The sequence below is a fragment of the Plectropomus leopardus genome, chromosome 7 (genome assembly GCF_008729295.1).
Source record: "Plectropomus leopardus isolate mb chromosome 7, YSFRI_Pleo_2.0, whole genome shotgun sequence".
NCBI classification, from domain to species: Eukaryota; Metazoa; Chordata; class Actinopteri; order Perciformes; family Serranidae; genus Plectropomus; species Plectropomus leopardus.
Window position 1 is genome coordinate 31640738 of NC_056469.1, and position 21107 is coordinate 31661844.

The 21107-nt window shown below is 39.5% G+C and overlaps 1 protein-coding gene across 1 annotated transcript in view; it reads right to left on the reverse strand.

Annotated features, from left to right (window-relative positions):
- Positions 1–21107, reverse strand: part of LOC121945662 (thrombospondin type-1 domain-containing protein 7A) — a 224008-nt gene that overhangs the window by 46366 nt on the left and 156535 nt on the right. Inside the window, exons 18-23 of the mRNA XM_042489960.1 lie at positions 19449–19602; positions 17767–17908; positions 11534–11649; positions 10834–10951; positions 5378–5523; positions 3196–3370 (exon numbers count right to left, since the gene is read on the reverse strand). Coding sequence (XP_042345894.1) covers positions 3196–3370; positions 5378–5523; positions 10834–10951; positions 11534–11649; positions 17767–17908; positions 19449–19602 — 851 coding nt within the window. The remainder of the gene's footprint in view (positions 1–3195; positions 3371–5377; positions 5524–10833; positions 10952–11533; positions 11650–17766; positions 17909–19448; positions 19603–21107) is intronic.

Consider the following 21107-nt stretch of genomic DNA (forward strand, 5'->3'; position numbering starts at 1 on the left):
TTTGGATTCGCCTCTCGGTCTATTTCGCTGAAAGAGCAGGTGGTCCAAATAGTTTCTGTCTTTCACGCGAAACAGAAAATAGTTCCTGACAGCGGTGCCTCTGGCTTGGCAAAGCGCCTCAACATAAAACAACTAAGTGTTCGCTGGTGGGAGGCCTGTGAAGGATCGTCTCCAGACCGCTGCACTGGTGTTATACACTCTTCATGTGAGACTGCTCGCCTTGAGAGAAAAAAAAAGTGGCTGCTGATTTTTATCTCAGATCCTTCATGGTAAGAACTGGAGAAAGACATCAAGATAAATTGGAGAAAACTGGAAATAAATATGAGACCAAATCTGCACGTAGAGAACAATGGCGAAGAGTTCAGTCGATTTCCAGTTTGCTGGTCTGATGTACGAAGTTAGTCCAGTTTAATTTTATGCGTCTTTTGTAGATAATATCAGTATAACATCGGTAGCGGCTGTAATTGGCTTCAGAATCAGCCAACACATTTTTCTTAATTTGCACAATTAATGAATATTATCTACACTGAAAAGCATTGTATTCCATGTCATGATATATCCATAAGTGGATGCATCAAAGTGAGGTTCTAGCTTTGAAAGCGCCTCTCTGATGTAACCTGATGCAACGTGATAATAGTCAGAGGCTCGTTTGCTGATGGGACACAGTGTCATTATGTTCCACTGGTGAGTCAAGTGCGTAAAATTTGGTATACCGGTCCGGTCTGGCTCTTAATATCGAGCAGGTTCGAAAATTTTACACCAGCCCAACCCTTGAATAGAGTCTTACTGCCTTGACAGAAGAGAGTAAAGGTCTCTCTGAGTTGCTACAGGCAATGAATTACAGCATCCAACGGTAAACTTAACTCACATAAAACGACACAGAAAGCATCTGCTATAATGTAGTCCATTTGTTCTGGCTCCAGGTAAGCTCCTACCGCTCACTTTAGAGGTCATGAATAGATACTGAGTGCTATTGGTTAGAGATAATAAAATCTACCCTGTAACAAAAGTATTTTTAGTGGCTGCTTTGCGATATAAATCAAGCTGCTGAGAAGAGTTGACTGCGTTATGCATCGCAAAGTGACTTCTGTGTTCTGCTGGTTGATCCTGAGAGCAGCTCTGCAATGCAAAACACAGCTGTGACGGATTATTTTTTAGCTTTTGTTTGGATCTCCAAACTACCACTCTAATAGCTGGAATTTGACTTTTTAAAAATCTGCCTGAAGCTCAGATGTTCATGAACTCTGTGGGAAAATTGTGTTCAGTATGTGTGCCGACTACCGCTGCAGAAATGATGGGGAGTACTTTTTCATATTAACCAAAAGACCAGGGGCGTAAAGAGGAATCAGTTTGTGTGGGAAAAAAAGAAACAAGACTTTGAGATTTGACTGCATCGCTGCACAAACGCAGACTGTTGGCAGCTGATGCTTCTTCTGACAGGCCTCTAATCCCTCAAGGATACAGAGGCCATGTGCTTTTTTATTTACATGGACAGACAGCGTTATTGAAAATACTAATTTCAGATGGATGACACTGAACAAGGGGTTTATGTAAACAACATCCCATCAGCAGTGTTTCAGTAAAAAAAAACTCCCTTCTTATAGACTGACTTAAAAGCTATTCTTGTGTCTTATCACTGCATCATTTACTATTTCCAGAAATGGAGAGTACCTAATTACTCAAGTAGTGTACAAGTTTCAAGTACTTGTCCTTTACTTGAATATGCCCATTTTATGCTACTTTATGCTTTTCCTCCACTGTACGTCTAAAATATTTTACTTTTCACTCCACTACATGCATTTGATAACTTTCGTCACTTTGCAGATTTAGATCATTAACACAAAATAAAAATCAACTTAAAATGTATTTTTAAAGATTAAGCCGACTGGCAGTATAAAAAGTGATTAAAATGAGCTCCAACTTTAACAGCTGCCACATTAAAGGTGATATGAACATCAATACATCAATAAATATAATCCAGTCAAATAATATGATATATTTGAGTCTGACTCCGACCCGATCCGATCTACATAACGAGTACTTTGACTTGCGTTACTTTAAGTATACTCTGATGCTAATCCCTCCTCTTTGTTGAGTCCCCAATGTAAGAATGTTTTTGAATGTTGATTCAAAGGACTTTTTCAGGTTCTGTTTCAGAGTAGGTACCTTCTCAGAACAATAGGATCCTTGACTAATGTAAGTGTACCTTGATTTGGTCAAACAAAGCCAATGTAGCACCAGCAACCGCTATTTTTAAAAATCTGTTAGCTGAGTAAACAATAGACGACAAAAGATAAAATACCTGTTTGTAACCAAAAAAAGAAGAAAAAGAAACAGATAAAAGGACCAAGTTTGAATTCAAGACTTTAATGAGCATACCCAGCTAGCAGGGAACGTTCCCACAACACTGGCTCACGTTACCTACAAGCTGCAATAATGTTTTAAAGATGTTTTACTGATCCTGAAAATGTTATTGAGGACTGAGATTACAGGCCGCTTTTTAAAGATGAAAATGTAATGTAATGTGATTTTTTTTTTTTTTACTACATTTTTTAATTTTTATAAAGACTGTTGCCCTAACTTTAAGAAGAACATTCTGGGAACATAAAGAAAGCTTGCCACTGAAAACGTTACTAAAACATTCAGTGGTTGCATTGTACTATTCTCATAATGTTTTTAGAACCAAAAATTGCTAGCTGGGTATACGCAGTGTGATTTTGACATTTTAAAGTGGCCGCACTTCAATGCATCACTTTGGCATTTCTCTTGCCAAGATGTATTTTTCAGGTGAACTCCACAGAACTGTTTGATCTGAAAGCGTCTCAAGACATTTGTTTACGTATCAGAAAACCCACTGAGGAAATCACAGATCTATTTTACTCACACTTTAATTATTAAGAATATTGTCATTAAATAAAAATAATAACTAAACTATTATAAATGCATCTGGGATTTATAAATGTTTTTACACCATTGTGGACTGTGTATCTATGTAAAAATCTGAGAGGGAGAGATACACACCATTACTGTAGATATATTCACCAAACCTATAACAATGACATACAGGTTGCAAAAAACATCCTTACTATGCTAATAAAGCTTCCACACTATCCTGTGTTTGGACATGACTTTGCAAGGTCGCTCATGCAGCAAAGGAAGATCAAAATTACCATATATTGTGAGCAGCGTTATTACCTGGGCAGGGAAGCGTGCAGGCCTCCTTCAGGTAGATCTGTTTGTTTCCGTCGACAGCCAGCTCCAGGCTGCTGCACAGCTCCTCGTCCACCAAACTGCCCTCACCATCGCTCGAGCCGTCCGACACAAAGCAAGACAGGTTTCTGTAGCGCATGCCATGTCCACACACCACACTCTGACAGGAATACCACAGAAGAAGAAGGAGGAGGGCGATGAGTTACATCAGTGAGAGAGGTAGTTACATGAATCTGCAGCCACTTGCTGACAGCTTAATACCACTAAATGATAGCTTTGGCTGCAAATTTTGTCCATCTGCCACTTTTATTAATACCTTACGGTAATATTAAGGTGACCACTCTTTAAAGGGCTGCTTTCATGCACAAATTACAATAAACAGACAGATAAAAGTAGTGACGTAGTTTTAAAAGTATATATTTATGTCATTAATATGCGCTGCCTTTTACAAAGTGCATATAAACATATACTGTATAAAATATTAATGACACTTTAAAGCGCTTTAAAGCTGCAATCTATGAATGATGGGTATGTCTGCCCTGTTATTTAATGAAGGTAAAAGGCACCATGCCCTATTGATTTCCATTATCAAATCACCGTGGATGAGATGAAGGTAGAGAGGAATTAATCAGGAGAAAAACAACTTTTCTGGCTCCAACGTTTCTAAAGTGGTATTATTGTTGTCGTAAAGACAACCACATGGCTTTCTGTTTTCCCCATAGTCTGACAAATAATCACGTTAAATCTGACTTTCAATTATAAATATCAACACGGTCACCTTTAAGAATTTACACACTGCAAAAAAAATAAATAGTGTAGGTCAATGGTTAAAAAAACAGAAGAGGAAAAACACTGTAGTCTTAATATCAACCACAACAAACAATACATAAACTAAAGCCACATTTAGACAAAAAAACATTAACGTTTAAAAAAAAAAAAAGATATATATGATATATGATAACATTGTGAAAATGATCCTCGTCTTCACAGATCTGCAAAATAACCAAAACACTGAAAGTGACGTCACCATTCTCACAGGGTCCGAGTATTGAAAAAGTGCAAAAGTTTGCATTCTAGGACCCTAAAACATTGTTCAAAATAAAAGCTCTGAGTTTGAAACAAAGACTGAATAAGTGACCGCTACAAAAAAGAAATAACCACTACCATTTTCACTGGCCTCTATGCTGCTTTCTGCTGTTTACTAACCTGTTTTCAGGCACGTTTATGATGAACGTGACACAAAAGACAAAAAAACAAGTAAGGAAAAACAAAAAAAGATACACTTCTACTGCAGAGGTGTACTGGCAATGGAAAAAGAAGTCAAATTTTTTTTACAGGTTTTCCTGTTAAACTTGAGCAAAACCAAGGCAAAGTTCTCCAATAATAACTAATAGGGTCTTTCTGAGCACCCAGGAGTTTTACATTTTCAGTCCAGATTCTGAAATCAAAGGAAAAATCACCCACACATGTAATTAAAATGTGCACAAAAATGCTTATTATCCAAACACTGTTCTTGGCATGGTTTCATTTAGTTCATCAACAAAAAAAAAAGACAATTCTGGACATAGATCAGTGTGTCCAGTACCTTCTGCTGCTACACTTCATATTAAAAGTATTGAATTGATTATTGGACTCTTTATAGAGTTAACTAAGAGAAAAACATGACCTTAATGAATTTTAAGAGGTGACATGTCTCCCCGCAGTCTCGTAGAACTGCACCCATGCCTGCAAAGTTTTGTTTTATGTCACGAAGCGATGCGGCAGCCTGCTTTAATAATCTGACCTGGTGGCACACAATTCAAAATGAAGTGTAAAAGGCTGCCAAATTTCTTGGCGAAGGTATTGGTTTACAGTAATGTATCAGCGTTAAAAGTGCATTAGATTGATTTTACTGTCCATCAAACAACATAACTGTATGCGCAGGGATTTGATGGGGTTGTTCATCAATACTAAAGACTCCATTATTTTTTGCCAGGTGCTGAGATTTCTGTCTTCTAAAATCCACTTTTGGCTCAAACTTATGTGTGTATTGATTTCAGCCGAACCAGGAACCTGTCAAGGCTGCATTTCTTGTAGCTGACAGAGGTCGATACAGTCATTATCGTCAACGCCATCAAATATTTAATTCCCCGGGATGATAGCGTGATGTGATGATTTATTGACGTACCTCCACCCGACACTCGGACCAGGGGCTGTACTGCCAGCGGTAGCAGGGTCGGACCGGGCAGGGCTTCCACTGCTCCATCTGAGAAGGGCAGGGCCGGCCGTCGCCCTGAGACGCCTGGACCACTGACCGCCGCCGCCACATCTTACCTGAAGGCAACACACGAGAAGTGACATCAGCAGTGTATTATAATATTATCATTTTCTGCTTTATCTTCGCCAGGGTTCTTACAGCGTAAGGAAACTAAGATATAAAACTTTTAAGATTTTTTAAAGCCACTTGGCACCAATTTTACATGAACCAAAACTGAAAGAAAAAAACACAAACACATTCCTCTGCCTGGAACATTGTGCAGAGGAAGTCTTTTACTCCCTTGTCTGAATTATATGTTTAGCTTTTTGTTCTTGTGTTCAGAAACCACAGTGCCTCCACTTTCTCTCCGGGCATTCACCTGACTGTTAGGGTGGAGGCGCGGTGCAGACAAGGGTTAAACAGAACTGGGTAAAATCTTGCATTTGTTGGTGGGTTTCTATGGTGATTTGCTGTTTCTCACTCTGCATGCAGGATTCCACAGCCTTAATTTCGATCGTGCCGAGACTGAAAAACCTTTTACATAAAATATGCCAAGCCTTGTATGCATCGCCTTGCACTGGTTTTGGCTAAGCTGCGAAGTCTTAGTCAAATAGCAAAACAAGTGTTGGTAGTTTTGCTATCTTGTGATGTAAATGTGAGAGACATTTGGTAAAAATAATAAAATAATAGATGTTAACAGTTACTTTGAAATTCCACAGTGCAACGTAAGAAAAAAAAGGATTAAAAAAATCCTACTTCCATGACTCAGCATTTTTAAAGATTGATTTAGGATATTTGAATTTTAATTAAAAAGTGTATCTATCTATCTATCTCTCTCTCTCTCTCTATATATAGATAGATAATTTTTATTATCTATATCAAATGAATAGATGAATGAATATATATATATATATATATATATATATATATAACATATAAATATAACAAGTTATTACACAAATGTTGCACAAATTATTGTGTAAATCAATTTAAATCATACTTAATGTCCCCAATTAAGACAACTGTCCACAGTTTTTATTTCTTAAGTCCAAAATTCAATGCCTTTTAAGACTTTTTAAGAACCTGCAGAAACCCTGTTTGTGTATTTTCCTCTTCAGTTTATTTGACAACATGCTGAAAATGTTCATTGCCATGGCTACACTGCTGAACTGTTTGTTAATGACAGTGTTCAATAAAATAATCAGTATTTAGATAGATAAAAAATTAGGTACCGCTCTAGCTAGAAAAACAACAGCAGGATCCTCTCTGCCTAATTCTCTATCCCACTATCGAAAATAGAGTCCTTCACTTAACCAGTCGCATCTTTTCTTCTGCTAAGCTTTTACATGTTTCTGTCTAGCATAATACAATTATACAGTATGTTAAGTGGATGTGTTTTCTGCACAATAAACTAAAGGCAAACAGCTTTTGGCACATGCAGCAACCACTGCGGTTTACCACACAGCAGCCATCCATTCCCTCTGTAAACAGCTCATTTTTAATGCATGTGTATGTGTTTGTTTTGACGGCATTAAATTAGAGTTGCTGTGCAAAATAGCACTTCACTTAACGGAGCAGGCTTCTCTAAATAGCCTGAAATACTGCACTTTTCCTCTGGCATCTTGATTGGTTCTTGGTCCACTTGAGCAAAATGGTTTTTTCTTCCACATCAATCAGCAAAGTCTTTAAATAAATCCAAACACTACAGCAGCAAACACCTCAGAGGCCGTTTGATTTAAGTGCAGAATCGAAGCTGTGAATTAGCTGGGAAACTCAACACAGAAACCCTCCACACATATTTCAAAATGCGACCTTCCTGTCTTCCTGTTTTAAACCGCCCACTCTCGAATCTCACCACCCTTCATTTGTTGCATATCCCTGTTTAGTTTTCACACTGCCTAGCCAGCAATCTGCTCACCTCAGAATACACCTTAGCCAACCTTCGACACCTTTCAACATATAAAACACAAATCAGCCTTCCCACACGTTCACACAAACTGTACAACCTCATTTCCTATTCCAACAAGACAACATCCCACACGCATACACACACCAAAAAAATAACATCAAATAAGGTCCCCTCTTGCTCCTTCAGCCTTTCTTCAACTTTTATCTTATTCCTTATGATTTAGCAACTATCGCTGTAGCTGCTCTTCTTCAAAGCGCTCCCCACAGCCCTGAGGAGCAGGAAGATGTAATGGGACAGAATCAATTGTATGAACCGCCGGGAACAACGACCAGGCAGCAGGAGGACACGTTTTCGCCGGTCATTTGGGAAGACTCTTAAATAAACACTTCCTCTCTTTTGCTTTTGTGAGTTTTTCTGGCCGAATGCCTCCAGTGGGAACAGGAAGCGTCTGATATGGGACTTTTTTAAGTATGTTTTTGCTGAGCTTGCATGTTTTCACTCAGCCACACCATGCTTTAGTACTTTGCTGTGGAGTCACGACAACACACAGGAAAATGTTGATGCAATCAGCTCCCTGTAAACAAACATGGGACAAATGGTACTGCAGCGATACTCAAATCTGGCCCCCCACAAGGTGTCAGGTGGCCTCCAAACCATTCTCTAATACACAATAAAAATAAAGTCATTCACACTGGGAATTGTTATTGTACTTAAAGTAGACATAAGGTGCCAGAGTGCATAAAACCTCATCAAAATAGAGTTTTTTAATAAAAAAAGTGTCAGTGAAGGATCCCACACGACCCCCGACAGAGGTTCTAGCTTAGCCCCTAGTGTCCTCAAATCCTAGAAACATCCTAAAATCCTTAATCCTAAAATACAAAAAACGTAATCCTAAAATTCTAGAAATGTCCAAAATCCAGGAAACATCCTCAAATCCTCACATCCTAGAAATCCAAGAAATGTAATTAAATCTTATGAAATCCTAGAAATGCCCTAAAGACCCATAAATGTCCCAAAAGCCCAGAAATTCCCAAAAATCCTATAAATGTCCTCAAAGTCCGTAAATGTCCTAAAATCCGAGAAACAATCTAAAATACTATAAACATCCTAAAATCTGAGAAATGTGCTAAAATCCTTGAAATTCCCTTAAATACTAGAAATGTCAGGAAATCCTAGAACCTCCCTAAATTCCCAGAATCGCCGTAAAGCATTTCCCAGAAATGCCTAAAATCTGAGAAATGTCCTAAAATCCAAGAAATGTCCTTAAATACTAGACACTTGTATGGAGCCCCCTGGCTTCTGTCATGTTGCAAAAGTGCCCCCCCCAGGCATCACTGTGGTTCTGTATGTAAACACGCTCTTTAAAGCTTCATGTACGCAGGCTCTTTGACATCTATTCCTGTATGTTTTTACTTGCATTGTCCTGCTTTACATCCATACATGTACGCGCTTATAACTTACAGCTGCCAAGTACAGCCCCTGTGCTCTAGCACTGGCTTCTTCTGAGCATCATGAAGTCGACTCTGTTGACTTTTCTGTGTTTGATTCTTTCATGTTACAAGCAGCCGAGGGACTGTCAACAAAAAGTCACACCTGTTTCTCACTGTACTCTGATGGAAAAAAAGTCTTTTGTACAACAAACATCAAATACAGTATAATTATATATTTAGAGACGCAGTTAGAAATTGAACTCAAAACCGATCCGTCACCAAACCAACTGTTCAAAGCTTCCTGAGCCACATCAGCTCTCACACAGAGAATAATTTACATGAGAATATTAGCTGGATCATAATGAGAGTTATGATAATTAACCTCAGGTCCGCCTCTTCACATTATCACATTAACAATGTTATTGTCATCTACTTTATGACGCTGTTAAGTTTATCTCAAGCAAATTAAGGTTATACGTGACATCTGACAATGCCAGACCAAACTGCTAATGCAAGTTATTTCGGAAACTCTCAGTGGGTTTTCTTATTCCAAGCAGCATTATCAGTGGGTGTAGATCAAAATGCCTCTGGACAGACCTGCAACCAATCACAACAACAACAACAACAACAACAACAATAAAAACATATTGACATATTCACTGATTGTTTTTGTGTGTTAAATGGGAGCGACATTATACAAACCAAACTGCAGAAGTGTCTGCCACCAGGCTACTGTACGCTGTAAACCTTTCAATCCCTGACATAGAGTTTACCCCCTTTTTTCCCTTTAATCTATTAAGACCACGTGCCACATACGAATGTTTTAAAGGTAACCTGTGGAGGGTGACAAGATATGTAACCCTGCCACTGGTTTCATGCTTTTCTGAGGAACTCCAGGCGGCAGTAACCTCAGCAAAGACATGAAGCAGCGTGCTCAGAATGCAGAGAAGCATCTCTATCAAACAACCCATCATTACAATCAAGATCTACATAACAATTGAAAGGACTCTAATTTGCAAAGATTTATCAAACTTTGTTGTTTCCTTTGTAATGCATCTCAACTTGTTTACATAAACTTTGTGTAATCTCTACATTTCTATCAGTTTTGCATCCGCTTAGTCTCAAAACTTGGATTAATTATGCATTTTTTTTAAATGTATGTTTAATGTTATGTAATAGAAGATGTTTTTTCTTGAGCCGTTCTGGTCTTTTACCTCTCCTGCACAATGTTTTAACTGTTGAAATTCTTTCTTTTTTTTTTTACACACAAAGTGCAAATGAATTAAGTAAGTTCCAGTAAACTAAACAATATACTATTTTAAATATTCAAGAGCAGAGGAAAGGTAAATTTGCTCTACCTGACATGGCAACCCTTACAGACCATTTCAATAAGATAAACCCATTAGTGATTCTTTATAACACTGTTATAACTTAAATGACAGCTCTGACATCCTTTTAAAAAAATCATTATTTTATTCTCTTTTTTATTTTTATTTTAAATTTATTTTCTTTCTTTATTTATTTTTTAAATATATTTTATTATTTTACTTTTTCCTGTTTGTCTGTTTGCTACTTTACTTAGTATGAATATATGTATGTTTACATGCTCTTTGCACTTCTGAATGTACAGGCATATTTGTTCAAAAGGACATTTTGTATAAGTATTTTGAAAAAAAAAACAATAAACAGAAGTTTAAAAAAACAGACTAGCTTTAATGTAAAAGGAGCTGAGCTTGTGTCTCGTTTGCTTTATTTTGTTGTTGCTCTGGCTTTTGCTTTTACTTTGATTTTATCTAATTACTGCACATGAAGAGTGCAGTACAAATATCGGTGCGGGGATCAGTGTAGGATTATGCTCACTTGACGATGAAAAGGTGACCTAATGTTTGGTAAGGTGCCTTGTTAGTAAAAGGTTACAGATTTGTATTCTGGCTGGCAGCGAGTCCCGGCGGCTCTTTGATCACACTCGAAATTGCTCCAGATAAAAAATGTCAGCCAAATGTCAACGACAGTTTGTACAATTTGAGCTGATATTTCTCTCATCTTACCTTCGAGTCCGCACGTCTGTGAGCAGTCCGACCAGGCCGACCACTCCGACAGCTGACAGTTGACGGGACACTCAACCACACAGGAGATGTTCATCTGCCACTTCTTCTCCAAATTCAGCTGCGGAACACGCAGGAAATGAAGAGGTTAATTCGTGACACGTTATCAAAGCATTCATGTCACAGGCGAACAGCCGCAGCACAGCCAAGTCAATCTGTTACAGCCGGACAGCAGCTTGACCCCTCAGCACTACAATTCCCAGAAGCCTCTGTCCTGGCAGGGGACAGGCTGTGCTGGGCAGCATCAAGCCGGCAGAGTTGGGATATCGAAGCTGCTGTGAAAGCCATTCTGACACAATGAGTTTTTGTGAATGAGCCAGATGATGAAGTGGGCCAAGGGTTAAATAGCTGTGGGGACAGCTCTGCCACAGCCCGCCGGCTACAATTACAGAGAGCCGAGACACATTATGAATGAATAAACCGCTCAGCCTGAAGCAACGACAACAATCTCTGCATGGGACTGCTCCTGAATATTTCATGTTGCTGTGGGCCTAATAGTACTGGAAGGGTAGATAATATATTGTAATGACTGATGTGATTAAGTCATTAAGAAAAATTTGGGTGTCAAAGACCGAAAGTAAAAATTGAACTGACCAAAAAAGGGAAAAAAAGAAAACAATTGAGGAATATTTGCACGTCTCACCTCCTCACAGAATTTGATATCGACCGATTTGCCATCGCTGCGGACACAGTCGAGCATCCGGGTCTTGATGCCGCTCCCACACACAGCGTTGGGACTCAGCTGACATGTACTCCAGTCTGAGGAGAAACACAACACATTCATATTCATGTTATTGGCCTGTGAGTGTTCATCACTGTGCATCAACCAATAAATAAGAGGCCAGCAGGTAACAGGCTGAAACATCAATGACAGATAATTTCCAACAAGTCAGTATCAAAATATTAGTACACAATGATGCTCGGGACAACCACAGAATCCGAGACACTGAGCATCAAGAAGTTGACTTTTACATTCTATATTTTTGTTTCTTTTTGTCAATGAAAGTCACATGGAGAGATACCCTAATAAAATGTGGAAGTTTCTGGTTTCTCTGTCTGTCTCTAATGCAGTAAAAAGGGTCTTAATTTTAACAAATTACATGCTAAAACAAGGTTGTCAGGGCTTTTTGAGCCACCTCAGCTTCACCCAGAGTAGAATGAGCAAACATAATTAAGGTAGATAATAACTCAAAATTAGTCCCTGAAATACCCAACACCGTGTGTCAACAGTGGAAAACTTTTTAGGCAGGAAGAGAAACACCAGTCTGATTCACTCCAAAGTCTCTGGCCAATTTAACATACATCCACAAAGGACAAAATAAAATGGTTTCATAAAACCTCTCGTGGTTTCTAATATTCCTGCTTGACAGAGAAATGCAGGCGAATGTAACAAATGAATACAAGTGAAACATTTAAAATTAGGTTTCATATTTGTATGATGAGCTGTACTGATGGACGTAAACATTTTCACCTACCAGCTGCAAGTCATTCTCAAATCCCAGAATTCACTCATCAAACCTCTAATTACATTTTACAGCAGAATACGACTGTCACATGATGACTGATACCTGTCAGCGGAGCTCACAGCTTCACCACATATAGCTAATATTTACCAGCGTTCTGCAGGTGGCTGCTGTTGATTTTACCACCCTGAGTGCAAGCAGAGCGAGACTGCAGGTGAGAGGGAGTCGAGTTTTAAACGAAAACAGGCGGCGTTTATACGAGTCACAAGGAAGCAGCGTTTCACTAGTGTTCTGCGTCTGTGGTTTGGATGTTTTTTTTCAGTTGAAGCTGGATGATGTGGCGGGACAAAAACAAGGAGACGCTGTTCAAAAGTGCTCAACTGCATCAGCTTTACACTTTGGAATGAATAAACCCCCAGACGTTGAGAGACAACCGTGGTGTGTCTTAGCTTTTAAAGGGTGAACACACAGAGATGTACTATGCACCCTGCTGCCTCATGTTACTTTGAAAGTTGTTTAGCTCAATGTTGTATATGCTAAAAAAAGTGGGCTCCAGGCAAAAAAAGCACAAGGATTTTCATTAAAATCTCAATTAACTCTTTGAAATCTGAGCGAATTGGTTTGATTTCTTTTAAAAACATGGAAAGATGGCTGCGAGCGACAAAAATTTACAAAATGGCCCAAAAAAGTATCAAGAAATTAGTAAAAAGTTACAAGAAAATTACCTAAAAATAAGTTTAAAAAAGAAAAATGAAAGGAAAAAAAACACACGAGAAAATGACCTAAATATAAGTTAAACAAAAAGAAATAAAGTTAAAAAAAAGAAAGAAAATCATCCCAAGAAATGCCGAAAAAGATAATTTTTCTGTAACTGAATAAACATAGTTAAGAGAAATATAAATACAGTTTATTGATCATGTCAAATAATTTTCAGATCACTTCTTTGTCACCTCCTTTCCAAGCTGTTCATTATTTTTTTCCCAGTGTTTCTGAAAGAAAATCAAACCATTTTTCTTCGGTTTCAGAGGTTCAAATGTTGTCAGAAAGGGTCTGAATGCAGCACATGAAAACTGATGTCAATCCAGGTGTTAAAGGGTTAATTTGTAGAATTTTTGGTATAGTGTACTGACACAGTGCAGCAATATCAAATTAATTACCAGCTATACTGCTGATGTAAACTAAAATTCTTGTGCCTTCGGTGCACTGTGGATAGATCTTTTAGGATGGGCGTGCCATGCATATAAATGAACTATTATGAGATGACTCAGCAGAATGGCGAGCACGCCTTGTGCTTGACACACTGCAGCTTTGACTTCAGCTCATTGCCTTTATTGCATGACACACTTCTTCTCCCTCTGACTGCCTTCCGTTCTGCCACAAAACTCAAGTCAAAATGGCTGAAAATAATCTGTGTGTTTGTGTGTGTGTGTTTGGAGTCAGGCTCTAAATAGCTTCTGGCCGGCGGAGATCACCATCGATAACAGATGATTACTTTGTCAGCAAGAAGGGTCATTGAAGGTTTATAACAGCTCACTTAAATCCAATAAATCTGGCTGCCATCAATATCCTTTCATGCCAGCATCATAAGCGAGCTGTGTGGCCAGGCGGTCAGATTTGAGCTAAATAACCGGGATTTAAAAGCAACATCAATACAAGTTTTCCTCAAATAAACCACGACAGAAAAAAATCCAGAGCTGTAAGAGGCTGAACCTTGGCCTCCCTCACCAAAAAATAAAAAATAAAAAAATCCTGTGAAGTGTAGAGACAACATTTTCTTCCAAGCTTTGGGTGCCTTTAAAACAACAGCATGCATGCTGTTGTTTTAAAAAAAACTCTGCAACAAGCAGGCTGAGGTATCACTCATGAAGTGTGCCATCCGCTGACAAAGATGAGTGGCTGTTTTTAGCTGCAGTGAGCTCGTTTGCAAACTCGACTCAGGGAATTGTGTCTCCTTCTGCCGAGGAGCTTTGTGGCACTCTGGGGACCCAAAATAGGGAGATTGCAACAAGAAAGAGCGACAGTAAGAGACTGAGAGAGAGACAGCAAGAAAAGGAGAAAAACTGAAGGAAAGAGCAGCTTGGATGGTCTCAGCATCAACAAAGAAAAAAAAAAAGAAGAACGTTTTACCCAATAATAAGCTCTGCTCGTATATTATGTACCTATACCCTGGGATGCCTGTATGCCACTGTGAACCCAGCAGTAAGGATTATATGTCACGTCTCCTGGTGTAGCAACACAAAGGGAAAACAGAGGAGGAGGGTGGGCTGGTTGAGAATGTGGGGCAGCAGAAATGAAAGCAACACAACAAATCCAAATGAAATATAGGAACGCTGCCAATCCCTCTTTTTTCCCACTCTTATTTAAATAGTTTTACAGTTTCCAGGGTGAAATATGAAAGAGAAGCTTCTGTGACATGTGATATGGAGGTGTGATATCCTGTGGATCAGAGAGGAGCTCAGGGAGGCTGCCAGCTCTAATCTATGAACGGTTTTGGAAATCTTTTCTCTTTAAAGCTGCTAAAATCTATGCTTTTATAATAACACCATATGAAATGACAATGTGAAAACGGAGAAAATGTGTGAAAGTTGTAACTTGTAGAGATGAATTTTCACAGAATTATCACCTGAATCTGCAGCTCCTCTTGGCTTTACGGTGTTTTATAGTGAGTTTCAGCTCACTGTTCAGCTGTCTGGTTCACTCTCACTGCTCTCATAGCGTCTTTTTCTGAGAAAAAGCTCTGAAAAACCAACTGTATACCACCTGCTTGGCACCCAACAGCAAACAGACACAGTTGGAGACCATCTGGTGAACATAGTGGAGCATTTTCGGGGCTCTGGACCAAAATAGTCTTGCATGCAACCATTTCTGTGCATGTGCAAGCTAAACTTGCGGATGGCTGCATCCATGAGACTGCATGACGCTGACTGAAGTCTGTACTTACAGTAACAGCTGACTCATATAAACAGGTCTGACGCCGGTTAAATTTGCATTGGCAGGTCTGTGTTATATACGGTACGTCTGTTGCATGAAATATCTGTGTCATCACTGTGCTGCATTTTTATAAACTATGATAGTCTGGTCACCAGGGCTGGAAATGTACCTTTTTGTCTACCTGCTACTGTAGCTGAAGGATCCCAAAATCTACCAGCCACACAAAAGACTACCACTGTTTTAGGGGCTGGTAAGCGAAGCAAACCCACCAGCATATTTACCAACAGTCAGCTTGTGGTCAGGTGCTCATAATATGTGTTATGTACAATGTATGTGCAATATTTTACATGTGCAATCTGGATTATTTGCAATTTATTGGGTGATTTGGTACGGCTCTGGATGTTTTGTTAATGGGTGCTGAGTCCAAGACAAATTTCTCATATCGTATCATATAGGGTTGTCTCAAGTCTCATGTTGTGTCCTGTTGTATCGTATTGCATCACATTTCCACATCCCTCACTGAGTCCAGACGCAGTATCAGTCCCTCTTCCTGTCCTTGAAGTTCTCACACTCATACAACTGAGGCTACATCCAGTGACCACTGTTACTATCAGCAGAACGTTACCAGCAGCTGTGGGTGTTTTTGCAACTTCAGTCTAGACAGCTGTGATACTAATTACAACTTTCCTTCAGCTTTGACTGGCTATTAGTCTAAACATGTCACCATCAGATAGTGCTTTGAGCAGGATATTGAGCAAAGTTACAGAGTAGTGAGGGGCTGCATCAGAGTCAGCGTAGCACATTTTTCAAATAATTTCTTTTATAAGCTTTCGAGTTCAAACAAAAGCAATCAAATTAAAAAAAAATAATAATAAAAAGAAGAAATAGTAAAAACGACAAAAAGAGATGGGTGCAACCAGCTATTAAAGATGGTCTTCCCAGAGCTACTAGTGTAAAAGTTAAGCCTGCGCTCTGATTTAGCAGTTAAAGAGCCTCAAGAGATGGTGGAGACCAAAAACAGAGCTAAAAGGGAGTGAATATAGGACACAGGTGTGAGGGATGCCTGCAGCAGAGCGCGACTAATAAAATTTAGTGAAGCTGCTACGCTGAATACGGAAGCCACACCTGCCCGTGAGGGCATCACGCTGCTCAACTTTACTTTTGCACAGCTGGTCTATTTTCTGTGCATGGCTCTGTGGGCCTCCAACAGGTTAAAAACTAAATAAAACTGTGTAAAAACAAACACAATCTGTTTACAAAAATTAACAAATAATACCTCATTGTACAAGAGGCAATGCAAAGCAAGCAGAACTGTGGGTGTTTTCACATTTCACATTAAAATAAACACATCAAATCCAATCACTGGCTCCTGTTATTAAAACAATCTGGTTGATTAATTCAGTGCCAGCTAATATAGACTATATGCTTCCAAACCCTCTATAATCGAATATATTATCATTTGGTAAAACTCAGTTCACACACGATAAAGCTGGCAGCAACCTCACCTGCAAAGACAGTCTGTGTAGCTGGTGAAAAACCCTTTTCTGCTCCGCCCACATGACATATCGCATCTGTCCCTCATGTATTTCATCTGTTACATTTGGTAGGAGGCCAGAAACACGACTCCAAATAAATGATAATGTTTTCTAACTGTTGGATGTGACAAAAGCAACTGTTTGCAAATGTAAAAGGTGATGTGTTAGTGTTCACATCTAGTTGCCAATGCCCATAAATGGCCAAAAAAATTCATTTACTTCAAATTTTAAACAGTTAAAAGTAAATTTAAAAAAAACATTTGTCTTTCCTCATTTATCGCCACAGAGGTGATACTGAGCAAAGTACCAAACGTAAAGTGGCCAACAGTTTTACTTGCACTTGGCAACCTACAGGCTTTAATGATTGCAGCTGATGAAAAACATAATTTGTCCCCATTCAACCTTCCATTGACAAGTGGAGTTACACCGAAATGCAACCAACAAACAAAAAAATTAGCTTTTGATCAGAGAGGAGCTTTGAGAAGAGCAGCTGTGAGCGAGATTAAAAAGAGCTCCACTGATGTTGCATCATCATTATACAACGCCCCCTTGCAAAGTTTGCAATCATCTTAGCTCAAGAAACAAAAGCAATGAGGCTGCTGAAAATGAAAAGCAGATGATTAATTTATCGATCGCTCCTCTTGCTGTTAAAACTGATGAGGAGCTCATTCTGAGATGGAGGCTGTGTTCGCAGTCTTGTTTACAGACAGTTTTAAAGCCTGTTTTCATATTGATGATTGCTCAAAGTGGAGAAATATTTACCCTGACGCACCCGTGGCTGCAGCCCAAAAACCTGCTCCATCCGAAATACAACCACGTACAGTACCAGCATTTTAAGGAGACGCACGTCTGCCACAAACAAACTGCTTCAACGACCTTACAGAGAGAAGAGAACTCGGCCCACTGGGACTTTACGTACACAGAGCATCATTTTACATTTCCTTCACCTGTGATGTTGTAGAAGTAGTTGAAACAGTTGAGGTTCAGGCTGCAGGGCTCTTTGTCAGTCGTGTCTGGACACTGCCTCCCTACAGTGGGCGACCGGAGGGTATACGCCGTCCGGACTCGACTGTTGGTTCTGGTGCAGGGCTGAAACAAAAGACTCCACATTAAAAACTGGACAAATATGTTCTTAAAAAGGCGTAAATGACTAAGCAGTCCATACTGCAGAGCGTGATAAGAACTGAATACAGACATATCCCTGAACTGGAACTACGCCACAGAGCTCCCTCTACACTGATCTCTATATTCAGTGAACATTAAAGGAGATATCTGAGTGAATTTGCCCACTTCTGGATTAATTCCCAACAATTCATTAAGATTTCTTATGTCAAAACATTCTCTCAGAGTCTGCGTAGGCTTTAGCCCTGCAGGGATGTTTCATCGCTGTATTTCTAAAAATAAATAAACGAATAAAGATCCTCTCTCTCCTGGTATTCCCAGAACTTGGAATTTGATTTTTTTCCTGAAATGACAGGAGAGCTGAAACTAATATTCTGCTGGAACGGTAAACCACCAGATTCTACACGGTCATTGCTTGCGAAGAAGAGAGTTGGGGGGAGAAAATGACAGCCTTTTGAATAACTCCATCGCTGGCTCGATGAATAAAACATGTGAAGGAGGCCCCGCTGGTGCCACTGCAGACTCCAGCACGAGATTGGAATTGTGGGAAGTCGGCATGTCAAGCACTTTGGGAGAGAATGGGGTGTGATTAACAATGGCCAGGGTGCTGCTGTGAGAACAGCAGGTGAAACCAGAGCAGTTAAAATGGCTTTTTACCACGAGCCAGCGGTATCAGGGGCGGAGGAGCTGAACAGGATGTTCTGAAATCTTACATGTTTTGGGGAAAGTGAGAACAAAGATTGCGTACGTGCTGTAGCCTGTAGGTGTGTGCTTTGCTGCTGTGATGAAATCAGCAGTCGGTGTCTCTTTACAAAACTCAATTTGCAAAGTCTTCACATTTTACAGTGGGATGGGAAAGGACTCTCAGGTCATGATATAGAGAGATACATTTTCATGATCTACCCATTTTACCATTAAACTTTAGGTTGAAATTAATTTATGAGGTGAATTCAAAGTAGCACTGAACATCTTACTAAATAATGTTATCATAAATCAATATTTTCCTGAAAATTCACTAATTACCTTCACTGTTTATGGTTGTCTGCCAAATGATGATGATAAGCCAGGGGTAATATTTTAGCCGGCTTTATGTTTACCACCACATCGCTGCTGATGCTGTTAGGGTTGTGTGTCACAAAATGTAAATTTGGAAAGCTGCTCAGGAGTTCTGAGTCTTTATCATAAATCATCTCCCCTCCCTGCTGAATGCACAGAGAGTACAGTGTAATTTAGGAGATATATAAGCCATTTTTCTTCTGCTTCCCAGTTCATATATCTCTTTTATTCCTCCTCTGTGGACGAGAAATAGCCTGTTGACAAAGATTCACACACTGCTCACAATGATACAGTGCGGCTACGCTTTGAATTCCTTCAGCCTCAGAGAAAATATTTCTGACAAGAAAAAGATATCAAGATAAATCTCAGAGGGCTTCACAGAAATCTGACGTCCCCGTATCTGTGCCAGACAGCTGAGCTGCTGCTTTCTGATCCGGGGTTCAGCTCTCACCAGGCTGCAGCGGCTCCAGGGGCCCCAGTCGTTCAGGACGCAGTCCTCGGGGCAGGGCAGCCGGCTCTCCCTGGCCCCCAGGGGCATCTCCTCGGGGTCGCACAGGTAGTCCTCTACAGGCTCCGACGGGCCGTCTATGGTGTTGAGCATGCACCTTTGGGATTGGTGGAGAAACACAGAAACTGACCTTATTTTAGCTGCTTTTGCGCTCCAGAGAACAGAAGAGTCAGACATTATGTTTTAACTGGACATGGAGCTGGCAGGTACATGACGTACTTGACAACCTATGCGTTTCTCAAGCAGTGGGGTGTGTAACTCAGAGTAAGAGAGGTAAAATTTATGAAAAATAAAAAATATGTTTTTGGTCACAGCAACACAAACTCCGCTGGCTATAGAGGGTCGAAAGCAGCCGATGGAACACCTACAGGATGAATTAAACACCTGAGAGTAAGATGCAACCTTTTTTTTTAATTGTCATTTTGTTTTCATGAAAAATACATGTTCACTGTTTTAATCCTGTGTCTCTGTGTTTACTGATCATTTACCGCTTGCTTTTTGTCAGAACAGCATCATCAGACTATTTTGCATTAAAATCCCTGTCTTTTCTCTTCCTGCAAAACCAGGTAAAAGTTTTTAAATGTTTGATGACTCATCGTGTTCTCAGGAGCGCACACAAAAGTTTATCCAATCAAATGAGTCTTTGGGCGACTACCTAACCACACTGTTTATTCATTTTCCATTTTGTTTATAGGTTTATTTAAAACAGGGACAGTGTACAGTACATCTCATGCACCAGATGCAGCACAATCTGTTGTCCCTGGGTGTTAATAAACTGCACATATATATCAAAAAGTATAATTCCATATAACATTGATAAGGTACACATTTAGGACAGATCAGTGCATAAATGCTAAGAGAGGCTTTATCAGATCTTACTGACAACATGACTGTCTGTCTTTCAGCCATTTTGTAACATCAGTTTTAAAGTGAAACTACAACAGTTTCTAACATTTTTAGTGAGAGCAATCCACTGTTTCATTGCTGTATCTGAAAAAAAAGTTTTGTTGGGCAGTGTTTGGCAGTGTTTTATATAAATGTCATATAAGATTAAACGTCACCATTTGTGGGTTGTTGTAGCAAACAGAGTAACGTGGAGAGAGATAGGAATAGACATGCGTTCAGGAGATCAGTGGGCAAAACGTTTTCTTTGCCGCAGCCAAAATATTTGAACTGTTTTCCTCCAAATTACAGATTTTTACACACCAGTAGACAAGATAAAGAGGAGGTGAGACTGACTATATTCACTGATAATGTCAACTGAGGTCATTTGTTTTTACTTACTGTGATTGTACATCAACCATCCAAGCACTTAATTGACTATGAGTATAGATACTGATATCTCTTCTGCCAGTGATGTCCCAGTGTCGTATTATTGGAGTGTATTTTTGATCCACAGTTTCCCAGTCTGTGATCTTTGGTTTAGTATTGCTCACGTGCCATCTAATGACAGCATTGGGGGTCTAATATAGTGTATGTCTCAGCATGTGCAGAAAAATGAGTTCAAAAAAGTTTGAGTTCCAACTGAAAGAATTTGGCAGCATGTCTGTTGTTGACTGTCAGCTGAACCGTGTTAGATAGATTAACACGAATCATTTGCAT